The sequence below is a fragment of the Orbicella franksi genome, chromosome 13, assembly GCF_964199315.1.
Source record: "Orbicella franksi chromosome 13, jaOrbFran1.1, whole genome shotgun sequence".
Lineage (NCBI taxonomy): Eukaryota > Metazoa > Cnidaria > Anthozoa > Scleractinia > Merulinidae > Orbicella > Orbicella franksi.
Genome location: NC_138157.1, coordinates 13,091,021 through 13,107,315, shown reverse-complemented (window position 1 = coordinate 13,107,315; position 16,295 = coordinate 13,091,021). Strand labels below are relative to the sequence as shown.

General features: G+C 38.4%; 3 protein-coding genes across 4 annotated transcripts in view; 1 reads left to right on the top strand and 2 right to left on the bottom strand.

Moving 5' to 3' along the window:
- Positions 1-4,127: 4,127 nt before the first annotated feature.
- LOC145465765 (galanin receptor 2b-like) lies at positions 4,128-6,320 on the top strand. The gene is made up of 2 exons (XM_081449523.1): positions 4,128-4,193; positions 5,224-6,320. The coding sequence occupies exons 1-2, from the start codon at positions 4,163-4,165 to the stop codon at positions 6,300-6,302; spliced, it is 1,110 nt and encodes a 369-aa protein (XP_081305649.1). The 5' UTR covers positions 4,128-4,162; the 3' UTR covers positions 6,303-6,320.
- Positions 6,321-8,392: 2,072 nt separating this feature from the next.
- LOC145465766 (Golgi-associated plant pathogenesis-related protein 1-like) lies at positions 8,393-12,934 on the bottom strand. The gene is made up of 5 exons (XM_081449524.1): positions 12,693-12,934; positions 11,815-11,898; positions 11,045-11,161; positions 9,763-10,009; positions 8,393-8,813 (listed from the first exon to the last, which is right to left on the bottom strand). The coding sequence occupies exons 2-5, from the start codon at positions 11,882-11,884 to the stop codon at positions 8,393-8,395; spliced, it is 855 nt and encodes a 284-aa protein (XP_081305650.1). The 5' UTR covers positions 11,885-11,898; positions 12,693-12,934.
- A 1,217-nt stretch (positions 12,935-14,151) lies between these two features.
- LOC145465646 (uncharacterized) overlaps positions 14,152-16,295 on the bottom strand; it is a 7,502-nt gene continuing 5,358 nt past the window's right edge. For both annotated transcript variants that reach the window (XM_081449420.1, XM_081449421.1), the window contains exon 6: positions 14,152-14,835. In XM_081449420.1, the coding sequence (XP_081305546.1) occupies positions 14,511-14,835 (325 nt within the window). In that variant the 3' untranslated portion in view covers positions 14,152-14,510. The remainder of the gene's footprint in view (positions 14,836-16,295) is intronic.

The following is a 16,295-nucleotide window of genomic DNA, read 5'->3' as shown; positions in this document are numbered from 1 at the left end:
TAATCTATTTTTTATCAGACGTTTCTTTTTTCCTTTCTATTTTCCCCTCTAGGCTTTCAACAAAGTTATCCCAGACGATATTTGACTCTTGAAGTAATGCAAGGATATCGAGACTTCCGCGGTAATTAGCAGAAAAGTAACAATTCGTAGACAACACGAAATTTTTCAGGGGGTCCTACTTTTTTAAGTTATGAAATAATTTTATTCTTCAGCATTTTACCTCTGTTTTGATCTTCCAAAACTGTAGTCCTTAAAATTTGATTAGGCGGGCCGAAAATGAAGCCCGTGGGCTTTTTTTTTTTTTTTGGTTTTTCCTTTGTGTTTTTTTAAGGCGTGAGTTATATTACTGCCAGCTAATGGCCGGCATCTGCGAAAGCGGCTTGAAAGTGAATTTTTTTTTTTTTTTTTGAAATTAAAACTTCAATTCAGGACCGACAAGTAAAATCTAATCTTTTTAATGAGTAAGCCGGTATCATTTCCTTTTATTATTCAGACTTAACGCTTATTTCATGAACTCAAGTTATGATTGGTATAGACTGTACTTTAATACCACCGATCGATCGACGGTCTATATTTAATATACAGTATGCTTGATAAGTATAATTTGCTTGAGACAATTCCGCCCTTTTTGTGTGTTCCGCTATCGCTTCTACCTTCTGTTCTTCTTGAAACAGCTGCCAAGTTTTAATTGGCGCAATACGAAGGTTGCCTTGGTAACATGTTTCGCAACTTTTTTTCAATTTTTATAAATGATAAGCAGTAACAATTTGTCGTCACAATCCATTAGTGCCATCGGGATATTTTTAATAGGGACGGATCAATGAAAAAATTAAAAGTCAGATAATATATCTTTAGTCGCAATCCTTTGTGTAGCTGAGAGTAGATGAGTATTTGCAAGAAGCAAAGGTAAGCTGTTCAATGTACTACATGCTTTGTAATAGTGTCAAAGAATATCAGGCGTACGTTTATCAAGGTGTTTGTAGTCATTGTTTAGTACCGTTCTTCAAAGCGTCCGAGTGAACATAGTTCTTTGCGTTTGGGGCTAGTAAAACTAAAGAGCTGAGCACATACATCAGCAGTTGTGCATGACTCATAGAAAAAGCAAAAGAGTGAAATTTAAATCAGTGAATCTTTTGCTTGTAGATGCTATAGTACATGCACTCAGCATGAATGCGGCTGCCGTATTTTGTCTCGATTTTATAATTTGTGCATTGATCAGTTTTAGTATATAAGGATTTTTGCAAGTACAATAAAGATGACAAGCATAAAAATTAATCTCGTAGGGTTAGTGAAAATATAAAACTGAAGGTTTACGTGGTCGTATGACAAGGATGTGTTCGTAAAATTTGATATTATATAACACGTCATGCACTACTAGCATAGTGCTGTTCGAGCTTTGTTTATTTCATTATTAAATATCCCCTTCATATCCGTTTCTTTACTGGCTTTCATGAGTTGCTTATAGTGTTAATCAATCTAATTTGGTGGCTTTTGTGCCTGTTCTTTACCAAAACAGCATCATCTTATTTCTGTTATTGTGACTATTCTAGTTTGTACAATCAAGCCGATTTTTCTTCGTAATCTGTGCATGTGGAAATACTTTCACGATTTACATACACTCCCAGCACGCAAGTGAGAGGTTATAAGGTTTTAAACAGCCTTATGGCACCGGACTGAATCCGCGTCACAGCGAAACTCCTGACACTTCAGGCTATGGTTGGAGTACGCGGGTACTTGTTCGTACTTTGTTCCCGACGTAGAGGAAAAAAGCTTTGAAAGAACACTTCTACTTTCACAATTTATTGAGCTGCTCAGTCAGTTTGAGGGAGTAACATTAAAGCTATTTTAAGCCTACTATAGAAACCAATACAGGAACTGAAAATGTCTTCCCCGAACGTGGGAAACCTTGCGGGTGTTAAAAAAAATACTTGAACGCAATCGCAGTGATGTAAACTAAGATTCCCTGACTGTCTGTTCGACTCATGACGAAGTGCCCTTTAGAAAACTAATTTCCGTTACTGGCAAATTTCGCGGGTTCAGCTATCGTGATTTCTTAAGGTAATTAGGCGATATATATCCACATTAAATTGCATGAGAAAAACTTTACGAGCTACATACGAGTATGTGTAGACCACCAATTCGATGTTTTGAGAACGTTTGCGCTTCGATATTTTTGCTACAAAGCTATCTTGAATCAATTTTGAGCCCTTTCTGCCAGGTGTAACCCTTTGATAAGAAGGTATTCTACACCATACATTTCGATTCTCAAACCTCGCCGCTACAGCTTTTCTGAAGATCTTCATTACAAATTAAAATCTAGAATCACTTCTTCTGGAAGTAATTTTTTAAAAACCAAACAGTGGAGTGGAACTTTCTAAAATAAACATACCTATTGTACCTATACCCTGAAATTTTCTCACTGTCTCATCGTTCAGTTTCCGTATCTTAACAGCTATCTAAAATTCAGGAAAGAAAAATCTGGAGAAGATGAAGTCTAGAAACTCTGCAATTGGCTTTACTGAAAGAAAGGACGTTGAAAATTTGGGTATTGCGAAGTAGAGAACATGCTGTCGTATTGTCAAGCTTTTTTTTATATAGTTTTTTTAAATTTATTTTTTTCTGTCCTTAGCTGCTTGTCATAACCCAACCATAGCCATGGCAGAATAGTGATCCTCTGCGAATCAGCAGTCTATATACCTGTAGCTATATTGGACAATAGAAGACAACAGATGACATAAAAGCGTCGTTGCCCTTCGGTTTGAAATTGAAATGAAACAAATACTGGCAAAACCCATAAGAAGTTACATAGCAAAATCACTGATATCTTAGAGAAGTATTTGCAATGCTTTCTGTCAGTAATTTGCAATGAATTGAAATGTGTCCCACTATTTTGCATAGATCAATGACTCCCTTTTGTTCGATTAACAATATGAAAAATCATATGTGTCAGATCATCCTTTCATTAAGATCTTCTTTTTTCAAAATAGCGAAAGCTGCAAACAATAGCTGTCATGAGGGTAGTTCGTGTACATATAAAAAACGTCTTCTGTAACAATTATCACGTCGCGGTCAAAATGTTTTTCTGTCGTAATGTATCTTTTTATTTCAGCACAGCATCCGGAAAAAAAAAAATTGCTACTTAGTGAAAAAGAAACTAAAAACATAACTTCTATCGCGCCTTAAACGCAATTGAACAGATGAAGGCTTGTGAAATTTTCAACCTAGGAAATAGGTGTAAGGTATATTTGTTTATTTACATTTATCCAACCTCAGCGCAAATTACATTATTTAGAACTTTTTTGCTTTGTGGATATCAGTAGTTACCGCATGTAGTTCTTAATTGGAGTAACTGGAAAATTATTTTCCATTAAATTTCGCTGATAGGAACTGCTCTCTTTCAACAGAATGCTAAAATCACCTTAATAGGAAATATCTCAAGTATAAAAGGCCTTTTGGAAAACTGAAATCAAAGCAAACCTTCCGGTAATAGACTTATTCAGGTTAATTACTTCTTCCTTCATTTTCAAAGAAAATGATTTTGTTGGTTCAGTGCTCTCTAACACTGGATAAATAACATCATTCTCGCCTTGATTGTTGTGCTTTTGTCAGATTTCATCTTTGAATTTTGCAAGGTGTGTGGCTCTTTTTTTGCAAAAGTACAACATCTAATGGGTCGTTCCTATCTGACCTTAGTTGCTTCAAGTCTAACACTGTATGTTTACGTAATTGGCCGAAAATGGTGAGTTTTTTCACCGAGATAAAGGAATCATTACTCATCTGTAAGTTCGCCGTTGAAAATATCCTTTACTGCCTTACTAGCTTAAAGCTTAAAGCTTATCCCTTCTTTCAAAGTTAGTGCATGCCTGCATGCTTTTCTTTCGCAAAACTATTCAGCTAGTCACAACAACGGTGGTCACATTAGAATCATACGCATCGAGCGATATTTATAAGATTGGTCTTTAGGTCATGTGTAGTAACTGAACACTTAAAAAATAAATTCATACAAACAGACGCCTAATTTTCTGAATGTATCACTTGAATTACTATGATAAAGTCAAGGAAAAAATATGATGTTTGATTTAACCTTTTTTATATATAAAAAAAAAATGCTTACTTGCAGAAAATAACTTCGCCTGAAGTCTGAAGGCCCGCCAATACAGTCATGAATTCCTCAAATTCAAGCGGTGCAAAAGGTTTGTTAATAATTTTACAATATTTATGTTCACAACATACAACATTTCATGTATAAGTCAGAATTTTATAACTGTGTGTAATCGTTAGCCAATAGCTATATGTTTGTCAATCCTTTAGATTGAAACGCAGGACAATTTTCGAGATTTATGAAAGTGAAGAATGATCATCGCAGTAAATTTTCCAATCTAAGCAATTGGAAAGAAGAAGCCTGAAAAAAATCAGGGCTTCAACGGGATTCGAACCCGTGACCTCCGCGATACCGGTGCGATGCTCTAACAACTGAGCTATGAAGCCACACACTGGGAGCGAGGCCACTTAATTGAGTTCATATCTTCCCTTGAGGAGTGAAATGATGTGAATTTTATATGAAATAATTCATATATGAACTGCGGCTGTAGATGAAAATGAAGAATGATCATCGCAGTAAATTTTTCCAATTTAAGCAATTGGAAAGAAGAAGCCTGAAAAAAATCAGGGCTTCAATTGGAAAATTTACTGCGATGATCATTCTTCACTTTCATCTACAACCGCAGTTCATATATGAATTATTTCATATAAACTTCACATCATTTCGAGATTTATGTTGCTTTGAAATTCCTTTAAATAATTTAACATTCAGATTGGGTTAGTCTTGTTTGCAATTCCTTTAAAAATATGAAAATCGTTTGAGAAAGAACCAAGCAAAAAGCAAGATCACTAAGTCGTCAAGTGGCTTGAAAATGAAGTGTTGCACGCTAAAGATTTTACAGTGAGAACAATATTCGGCAGCCTCATTTTGAACATTTACTGCCTGGCAGAAAAACTTGATATATAGACTGCTAATTATGTTTCATTTATTACCGCCTGATTTTTCATGCATTGTCAGAAATAAATGTGAAGCATCTACGAGCAGTAAAAATTGCGATGTATCAAAGCAATTTTTATGTTGAGAGAAATTAATTGAAACTTATTTAGGTGTTATTGTTTTGTTCTTTTTCTTAAATTTACAAAATTGAACGCCATTTTAATTATGACTTTGGTGTCTAACAGGAAGCGACTCCACAGAGATTTTTGCCAATACAAGCAAGCTTCTCATAACAATCGTTTATGCCACAACCATCGCTTGCGGTTTGGCGGGAAATGGTTTTGGCCTGTACCTGGCGTTGAGAAAAAAGGCGGGGAATCGTGCCGCAAACATGCTAATTGCCAATATGGCGCTTGCAGACCTTCTGGTTACAGTATTTGCCATGCCTTATATGGTAATATACATTCATGCTGGAGTGAAATGGATTGGGGGAGCGATTGGACAAGTCACTTGCAAATTTGTCCATTTCTCCTATCAAATATCGATACCTGCCTCAATTTTCACAGTCTTGTTGGTCTCGCTCGGTCGCTTTTATGCCATCTGCTATCCGATGAGAGGACACGTCTTTCGAAAAGTCAAGTTTATGACAGCTGTCATCTGGATGAGTTCTGCAGGATACGCCGTTCCATTTATGATGGCAAATGATATTTACATCAAAAATAATACTCATTACTGCGTGCGATCCTTTGCACCATTTGACAATCACAGCTCGCCACAAATGTACTATTTAATGACTTTCATTGTACTCTACTGTATCCCCCTTGTAATTCTAGCGGTCCTTTACACCCTCATTGCAAGAAAACTCTGGCAAAGAAAAATTCCTGGTAACGTGAGCAAAGCCAGGTTCAGGTCAACAGAGAGGGAGAAGCGCAGAATTGTCAAAGCTTTAGTTTTTATCGTTGTGGTTTTTGCCATCTGCTGGTTTCCTGCTCATGTGATGCACTACTTAGTGTTCTTTCGCACAGACATATATAGTAAAATCCCACCGGAAGTAGAGGTGTTTTTCTTCTGGTTCGCTCATGCAAACAGTGTTATAAATCCATGTTTGTATACGCTGATATCTCCAAGCTATCGCAACCGTTTTCGGAGAAGTTTCCAGCGTCTCTTTGGTTGTAGTAAGTTTTGTTGCCATCTTGGTAAATTTCATTCCTATAGAAGAAGAAGCATCGGCATGCTGACACTGAATCGATCATTCGATAATTGTAACTCCATGGTTGTCGGCTTTTCTTTCAAAAGTAATATTACACTTTCTTCTCAGTTATAATTAAAACTAAAGGTTTGAGTTTCAGTCTATAACAGCGGTGTCTGAGAGTAGACTGAGCTCGAAGTTGCTTAGCAACTAATTGCAACGTTGTCAGAACTTTCAGAGTAACGCTGGAGTGCTTGCGCCGATTCTTTAATTGGATGATAAAAATGGGGAATTTTTCGACGGCGCTTTCACAAAGATTTGTTTTAACGGTACACTGTGTACTTTCTGTTTTCTCTCATTTCTCTTAAATCTCCGCCTGTAGCACTTCCTTAGGAAGGTATGATACAATACAGCTGTTTCGAGAAAGGTTGTGAGGATAAAGGGTTAAAGTGCACTGAAAACCCCGAAAGTGAGTATGGTTAGAGGTAGAAAGCTGCTGCACACGCTTAATATCAATCAGACATAACAACCTTTTTCAACGTGTGGAAACAAGGTTCTTTTTGCCACACCGAATTGTAAAAGAATATTCAACTAGAAGTCATGTGAAAGTGAGAGAAAAGCTACGGAAAAATGGTCTCGTGAGTGGAAAGTCTAATGTGTGCGGCCTTGCTAATACTAATACTTTTTAGATTTCCTCCATTCCCATATGCAAAATCTGTCCAATGAATACCAAGACTACAAGTTGGACTTGTCGCATAGGCTTGACGCTTTCATCCAACAACCTTTCTCGAAACAGCTGTATACTCCAGAGCCTGACCATCGCCGTCAGCGGAGCAGTATATAATTGCTCGTTTTTTACTATCGGAAATGATGATATAGTAAATAGCTTTGGGGTAAAAACTGGTTATCGTTGGCGGGAAAACGATTCCAGTCATCATAGCAAACCATGTAGCCAAGTAATAGTGTAATAAACTATATTTGCGTCCCTTTTGACTGTCATGTTTGCAATTACCTTACAGCCCGACTTTATCACACAAGAACTTCCAGCATACAGTCACATAAACGACAATTCTATCATAGAAACCCTACGAAGTTAATTATTATTTCTTGTCTATGAAAAGACACAGTTCATACCATAGTTAATAGAGGGGACTGGTTATGAAGCCCGGCAAACATCAAAGGAGCAAACAAAGATGCCAAGATTTATATTGGAGGGTCCACGACCGCGCACAATCTTTTGTTTCGCCCTCATGCATTATGCATGGTTATGTAATCAAAATATTTCTATTAGTTAGTTCCTCGGTCAGTAGTAAACAACCATTGTGTTTTGTGCACGGTCAGGACCAAAAACGAGAACAAAAACGTACAACAAAGAACTTTATCGAGTTTTATAAACATTCCCCTCTATTAACTTTGTTCATACGAACCTCGATTTTAACCTTATATGACAGAAAAAGAGATGAATACGTTAGCTTCCATTTTGATTGACGAACTCTTTCATTAAATTGTACCGCACGCACGTGGTTACTTGCGAAGGAATTGATGGTCAAACGTTCCAGCTAACTTTTCAATTTCAATAATATACTATTCATTGTGTGAACGTATTTTGCAATACATATTACCATTACTTTGTAAATATCATTCTTTATAAGCCATCAAATATTTTCGCTCGCGTGCGATTGGTCTAAGCGCGTCATGTGACCAAATATGCCCTGAGTGATATTCCTCAATTTTCAAAACTGCGCACGTTGCGAAAAGTATGATAGTGAACACAATAGCCTCCACTTGGCGCGAAAATATGCTCACTTTTCCTCGGGCTACGCTTTCGGAAAACTGTTCGTTTCTCGGAACAGATAGAACGGACAAACATCCGAGCATATTTTCGCACGAAATAGGGGCTATTGTTTGTATATTCTGATATGCAGTACAGAACTGTTATTCTGAGAAACGAATCTCATCTATAATTGACCATGGATAAGCTCTAGTCAGTTTCCCTTTGTTCTAAGAGAACTACGTCTAACTCGACATATCATTGTTACTAGATTAACAAATAAATTTGATATTTTATAACTTAGATATATTTGATTTGTTTTTGCAAGAAGGAGAGACCCTAATATCATTATTATATCGATTTCGGGAAAATTAATCATAATTTCTGCAAGGCTTTGTTACCCAATTGTGTTAAAGTATTTTACTGTTCGGTACAGTCAGTTGCTACGCCCCGTTTATAAAACAACACTAAATCCTTGCTTTCCTCTTCTAACTGAAGCTCCGAAAATTGCAAATAATTGTTTAATTGTGCATGTAGAACTTTCTTGTAACATTTGTCCTTTAAATCCAGAAATTCTTTGACAAGCTTTTCCAGGTTGTGGAGGCAAAATAAAATCTTCGTTCTCAACATTATTCACATACTGGCAGCCTGTAGGTACAAACTTCCCTTTTTGAACATTTTCCGCATAATTTTGCGTGTTTACGTAGGGACTATATCTTGCCACTACGGCTGTGCAATTGAAGTTGTCCACAGGAAATGTTGCTTTCCCAATTCCCAACTGCTGAGTTGACCGCCAAACTAGTCTACTGAATGGTTTCCCTTTGTCGTTCAGAGGAACAGGGTTATCAAAATCCCAGTGACAAACAGTAGAGTACCTAACAATAAACAAATAACGATAACTTCAACAAATTGAATTGTAACTTTAAGGGCCGATTTACACGGTACGACTTTGTCGCATAAGAAACGCTTACGACATGCCTAAGACATGACTTTGGACCGTTTACACGCGCACGACATTTTCACTTGCAAAATTAAATATGCAAAGTTTGCACCGGGATTTTCGGAGCGAAAGTTCTAACAAACCGTTAACAGATATTTCAGCTATCCTGCCCTTTGAAAAGACGTTCTAATGAGATTTTTTTCGCTTTAATCAGTACTTTTCGAGAAACGACTTCATGTGAATCAGCCAACAACAACTTCGTCCGCCATTTTGACGCAAGAAAACTTCACCTTCGCCCCTACGCCCCGCCCCTACGACATCTTTTTTTTGACGTACACGACGATCGTAAGCGAGTTGTAGGTTTGATTTACACGAAACAATTCATGTCGTAGGCCTGTCGTAAGCGTGTCGTAAGCGTGTCGCAAGCGACAAAGTCGTACCGTGTAAATCGGCCCTAAGCAATGCAAAACTCGTGTGTTTCTCCTTGTCCCTTATGAGACCCGAAAATATATTTGTCCTCTGTCTTTTGTATGTACCATCTTAGACACCCAGTTATTTAAGCACTGAACATTACACCGTATCTGCGTTTGGTGATGCTGTAAGAGGTTGGATAGATTTATTCGGATTTTATGATCAGAAATCTACCTTTAACTGTAAAGAGCTGATGTCTTTTGTAATTGGCGCACGCTACAGAAGTCTATAATTGATTCCAAATGACCGAGGTCTCTATCCATTTACACGAGGTGGAATCAGTTAGAGTATGAGATGGTATAATACATACATTCCATAGTGTTGAAATTGTAGTATAATGCTGTGGTATACAAGGGGTCTTGCAGAGCGTCACCCTCTTTACGAAGAATGCATGAACCTTTTCACATACTCACCATTCTTTCACTGCTTCAAAAGCAGACGCTCCCTGGCTGAATGCTTTACAGCGTAGAAAAATGTTCTCTGCCTGGCCTGGTCGAGTTTGAATGGGAGCATGCTTTACTACCAAATGTTGAGCAATCTCTTTGGCATAACGGGCAGCCTCAAGGCTAAGCTTGTGGTCGAGGTGAAGGTCTGGAGTGTTATGGACTTCACGATGAAGGTTGTGATACAATAATCCCTGGACTTCAAATGCTGTCATTTCTAAAACATATAGCACGTGTTATCGCATTGTCCCATGTTCTGTCATCAGGTGGGAGAAGTTAGTCTCGTCAGTTACAAAGTATCTAAAAATCCCATGGTAATAGACATCCAACAGTTGGACATCTATTACCATGGAATTCATACACTTGAGCCGAGTATTACGTCCATTGAACATATAGGGCCGAACCCACACGCGACCGCTCTCATGTGGCTTTGATAGCTCAGTTGGTAGACCATTGCACCGGTAACACAAAGGTCGTGGGTTCGAATCCCGTTCAGAGCCTAAAATTTTTTCAGGTCATTTTTCCAATAGTGTTATGGCTGCATTCGCATCTTTCATTCTATCATTATCTAAAAATTGTTAACATATCAGTCACGTAGGTGGTTCTTGTGGTTTAGGGTTCAGCTCCGGCGTTATTTCAATCAGTCCTTACAGATTGACAATTACACCATCAATCCCAAATAAAGGATCAAAACTGCGAATTGCAGATGACTTACATGTAGGAGCAATGCATGCGCAAATAAATGCCTGATTGAGTTTGGTCCATCCCAGAAAAACTCGTTCCAAATACCCTGAGATAACGTTGTCATTTGTTGACGTTTATTTGTTCTGTCGTCTACGTGTGAGTGTTTCCAATAAGTTCATAATTTCCTCACACGTGTGGACAACGTAATGCACCTAAGCCATGCACGGTGCACATCCTACAATATTATAGTTAACCTTTGAACATCGCAAGCGAAGAGAGTAAAAGAGTCTTTTAGTTCACTTTTGAACAGGCTCCCCGTTCGCGGACTGGCGTAGATTCAAGAGAAAGGTTGGGGAAAGGAAAGGGATGGAAAGGGTAGAGTAATATCACCTTCCTAGCCCCCTGCTAATCTTCGACCTCCCCATCCCCTTCCCCTCCCCCTCCCCCTCCCCTTCCCCCTCGCCCATCGTTCTCCCCTCCGTATTGTTCTTTTTCTCCAGTGTTAGCATATATTTCTAATTCCCGAGAAATCAATGACTTTTGTTAATTTGTTTAGCGGGAAAGTTACCTTCAGAGTTTGGTTCCATTTCAACAGCAGGTGCGGGTTTTTCATCCCGTTGGTACCAGCTGTAGACGGGCGCCATTTTGTATAAATAAGGGTAAGACGGCGGCCTGTACTGATAACCTGAAGTATAAAGTACAAAGACTTACAAAGCACAACTGTCTAATACTGGCTCTTATAGACTTGCTATCTTAATTTCGTATGAAATATGTCACTTGTGGAGTCTAAGACTGAGTTAGCTGATAGAGATTTCATTTTTATTATCGTGTAAATGAACAATGCCAGGTTCCGCTTATAAAACAGAACAAACAGTGGAGCATGTCTGTGGCTAACAAGGCTTGCAATTTTGACAAGGACACAATGGCATGCAATACGACAAAATCATCGTTTTAGCTATTTTTCCTCAGCTGACTTATCACTTTTCTCCAAGTCAACCGAGAACGGTCACTGGCAGAGTTACTATCCTAAGACAAAATACATTATGGTTGTTTGACATGTCAGATTCCCGTGCGATCTCAACAATTACTTAATTATTAGTGACTGAAAATATCTCAATGCACCATTTAAAAGACAACAGGCTTTAAAGAACCATGTCTCAAAGCAGTTATTCAACGTGTACTGTCTCCAATAAGTGTTGGTATTAAAGAAAAATTACTTTACACAGAGTCGACTGACTTTGAACTTGTTCTGTTTATAAAAGATTTTACTTAAATGACAAAAACAAAATATAAGCCTCTCTGGTAAACTAAAACAATTTTCAAGTTTTATCATCTTACCTCCATACGCTTGGCCATTTGAGAACTTAAAAAACGTGAAAAGTGCGAAGACCCATAGAATTTCTCTCATTCTCCGACCAAAGTCTGCAAGTTGTGATTTCAAAGTTTCAGTGACAAAAACAAGGGGCTTGTATTGTCCTCCAGAAAATTAAGTCTTGAATAAAAACTGTTAAAAACCTAGCAATTTATTTCCGTTCGAGGTCATTCGCGATACTAGAAGAATTTGAAGAAAAGAGAACGCCATTTTAAGGTTAAGCTTCTCGTTATTTTCGCGAACTAACCGGTTATCGCATGTGCCACCTGTTGGCGAAAAAAAAACTGCCACCCTGCCTACTGTTGCGGGTGTCACGATGAGTTACTGGAAGGGCTCAAAAAAAATTGAAGCAGGAACTGTGACTTTTTTTTAAAAAAATTGAATTAAAGCGGATAATTGATGAGCAAACTCGGTTATTACAATTCGTTAAATAAGTGTTGAAGATTTCCTTTGTTCGGCGTCTGCTTGTCAATTGCACCGTTGTTGTTTATTAAGGCGGGGATTAACACTTGTAAGAAAGTACTGAAGCAACAAAACCATACATTGCATCAAGGGTATGAATGAACAAAGGGACTTAAATAGAACGGGAAACTTGACGTAACTAGTATTGACTCATTTAGCGCCAAATTAAACAGAAGTTGTTTAACTAAACATTCAAGTAATCTGAAAGGCCCCCAAGAGACAAGCTTCCCAGCGAAAAGAAAACATCATTTCATTCTCAAAGTCCGTTATGATATTCTTGTCAGTTCCTAGACTCCGATATAGTTCATGAACTTATTACTTGAATCACCCATGTTCACCCGTCCTTGTGGAATATTTCACGGGGCCTATAAATTTATCTCACCTGTAGTCCCGTTTTAAAGAGGCGGCCTTGCTAATTAATAGCTCTTCACCACTTCAAATCCTGTAACCTTTCTTTTACCTCGTCTAACAGTGAATCCAATTGATATCATTCAATATTTCCTGTGGGTTACGGTTACGCAAAACGCCATATCGGAAATCTTATTTTCAATGGTTCGTTGTTTTCCTTGCTGGTTGTCTAAGCAAAGCAAATTAGCGTTCAAGCAGTGATTTGTGATTGGTTGTCACGGCATGCACTGATTTGTTTTGACAGGAGGATGACAAAGATTGAAGACTAGGGAAGTGGCTTGACTTGTCTTTGCTTTTCTAGGCGCTCTTTTAGGCTACAATAATACCAACCACCTTTTGACAGAATTGGAAGACAAAAGACATTTGCCTTTGAGATCCTTCCCAAACAAGTCCTTTTCATTTAATATATTTGACTGTTAGTAAAGTCGATAGTCGAGTTCCCAATCACATTCTGACATAATCCTATGTTATTTTGATCAAAATCGATTGTGCACAATTCCTGAACTTCAGTTCAGGCTTCGCGAATATCAGACGTAGAAAGCTGCCATACTGCTAGAATATGAAGAATAGAGTATGAAGGCGTAGATCATAATCATAGTCAAATACATACAATTCGAGACACGATATGTTGTCTGTGACTGGAACCGGTTCTTTTGTTTGTCTGGTTATTGAGGGACCACAAACATGTTCTGGGTAAGAGGATGGGATTTCCATCCACTGGGTTTTATCTAGATCTCTTCTTCCATTCTTTTCACCCAAGCGAATTGCAGAGATTTAGTAACAATCTCACAATCTGTTAGCTCAAGGTTACCTTTATCTTTTGGTTCAATTAGCGTGTCTCTTTTAATTGAGATTGAGATCCTTCCCAAACAAAACCTTTTCATTCAATATCCAGCGTTCAGGCTGTTAGTAATGCCGTGAGTCGAGTTTGTTTTCATTCTGATATAATTCTGAGTGGTTGCTCCTTGGATGGTTTTGTGGGGATGTATCGCCTTTGTCTTCAAGTCTTAATCCTATTGCAGGCCTTACGGTTGGCCATTTAGTGGTCTTGTCTACTGTCGTTTTTCCTGCGCTATGATGACACTAACTTGTAAACTAGCGTTATACCCCACCGAAGCGTTCCACAAATGTACAACTAAGTAATTATATCTCATACATTTTAGGAACCGGTTCTGTTTTTTTTTGTTTTTTTTTTGGCACTTCACACGTCTCTATCATTCTGCTAGAAGGCGCACAGGTGGAAGGAATATGCACTTGTTCTCTCTTCTCTCTTTAAAACCGTAGGCAATTTCAGACCAAAATGGAAAATATATAAATTCATTTCAGACCAACAGAGTTACAAAAATTAGATTCTAGGGAACAACAAATACCACAAGGGATTATATAGGGGAATAATTGACCGTGATATAATGACACTTAAACAGAAACCCATTACCAACAGCTAGGTTTATTTTTGTCTTATCTTTACTTGATATTTTCTTCTTATTATCTAGACGCTTCGTCTTACTGTTAGTCCCTTCGTCTGACGGTCTAAAATTCGCCCTTGGTCACCACGGCTGCATACTGAAAATAAACAACCACATCCGTTATAGGAGACATTCCTGATAATTTATAATTTGTACTGAACTAGTCCGTTCGCAATCATTTGTGTATATTGATCATTTCCTATTTCTTCCTATAAGACCAGTCAATAGTCTGTGGCAGATGATCCCAAACTAATACACCGTATTTAGCTTTCCTTCAAAATAAACAGCCTCGCTCAACGTTCGGAGACCCATGTGTAAAAAGCATTCTAATTACTATTGGCTCTGGTTGGGTGCTTGTCCTTCTTTGATCGTGGCGTCAAGTAGTGCGTAATCGTTCTTTTAACCCCTGCACAAGCCTGGGCTTTGTTGAACGACCCCTGGGGTACGTTTTTCACGTAGTCTCCCATCATGTTCCCAGCGGGTCTGTACCGACCCACGACGTATGTACATTTCATGCCATCTTTGTCGATGTCTGCCTTTCCAATACCGAGCTTCACGCTCTCCTTCCAAATAACTTGGGTAAAGTGGCCAGTACCACCGCTGCCACTCTCTTGACCAAACGTGTATCCTGGTTTGCAGACCTCGTTGTACCTGTTCATAGGAGTATGATTTCGATGAGTCATAAGTTCATTAATTGACAATCGGTTTCAGCATGATATACCGCATCACGGTTTTGGAGGCCATCTTGACGGGTAGGCAGCACGCTTCAGGAATTTCAGTGCTTTTATCGTATTATTTATGTAACCAATAGTTCTCTTCTTTGTAAATACCTTTTAGATATTTTTTTTAGATGTATTTTTTTTAATTTTTACACACGACCACATCAGCGTTGCTGTCATAGCGGAGCTCCGGCTGCCCTAAGGGCCGCCGAGCGGAGCACCATACCCATACCCAGGAAAGTACAGGGAACCCATGAGTTGATTTTCTCGTGGTTATCATGACAGTCGGTATTGCTCGTGGGCGCGTGCGTGCGCTCGACGACGACGACGACGACGACAGTGGAGTCGCATAAGATGGCGGCCATACTACAGTTAATAGGTTGACGCCCATGATATTGGACATCCATGTTATGGTCAATTGACACCTGTCAAAACAAGGTATCGCTGACCAGTATCGCGTGACGATATCACGGGCTCAAGTTAAGAGCTCATCGAGTCACGTGTTTTTTTAAAGTTGACCGCTGATCAAGTGCTAGTTTTTGGTTGGATCGCGGGCTCATGTCAGGTTAACTTGTTGTAAATAGTTGTCTGGAAGCCGTTAAAGCAAACCCAGGATTAAAAGTTAACGAAAGTATTAACTTTCCTTGTATACAAATGTTTTTCACTGCTTTTGTTTTGTGTAGTTTGAGTCTATTTGCCCAGGAGTTCCACTTTTAGGCTAAATCTATATATTATTGTTATGATATGGCTGGTTTGCAGTATCACGCCATCAAAAATAAAAATCAGAGCCATTCAATAAATTAAGTCAAGAAGCTGGGACATGAAAGATGATTGATATATAGACAACCTCGCCAAGATTTAGGTCTGTGCAGTTTTTCATTGTCCCGCTATTCGGAGAAGTGCTTCACACAAATTTATAGAGCTTTGTATGGAGTCGCCATGTTTGTGCCCCTCGGAGGGACACAAACATGGCGGACGTAAAGTAACAGAAACATCTGTCATTGAGTTTTGCCGTTGAAACGAAAATTTATTACTCTAGAGCTCCGACACATTGAAATTAATACTTTTTCTATAGCAACAACTGTTTATTTAGCAAAAACTTAAGCAATAACTCATCTTTTTGACTGTTCGAGAGCCTTATTGGGCCGTCATTTTTATGTCACACAACGCATAAACTTGGAAATTCAAACGTGCCCTATTTCAAAATGAGGAACCCTGTCAAGCTTAAACGCTGCAAAACAGCAAGTTATTAAAGGCTCTTACATCTGATGAAACGAAAACTTCAGAAGGATTGGTAATTTCTTATTTTGGAAAATGATGTCGTCACATGAAAAGCCTTACCTTACCTTACCTTACCTTACCTTACCTTTTGAACAACTTTTGAATAGATAC

What these genes read in the sequence shown, in the direction of transcription:
- LOC145465765 (XM_081449523.1), top strand. Translation starts at nt 4,163, where the DNA reads ATGAATTCCTCAAATTCAAGCGGTGCAAAAG. An exon ending in AAATTCAAGCGGTGCAAAAG is followed by an intron (nt 4,194 to 5,223) that starts GTTTGTTAATAA and finishes GGTGTCTAACAG; the next exon opens with GAAGCGACTCCACAGAGATT.
- LOC145465766 (XM_081449524.1), bottom strand. Translation starts at nt 11,884, where the DNA reads ATGAGAGAAATTCTATGGGTCTTCGCACTTTTCACGTTTTTTAAGTTC. An exon ending in AAATGGCCAAGCGTATGGAG is followed by an intron (nt 11,162 to 11,814) that starts GTAAGATGATAA and finishes TTTATACTTCAG; the next exon opens with GTTATCAGTACAGGCCGCCG. An exon ending in TTTGAAGCAGTGAAAGAATG is followed by an intron (nt 8,814 to 9,762) that starts GTGAGTATGTGA and finishes GTTTATTGTTAG; the next exon opens with GTACTCTACTGTTTGTCACT.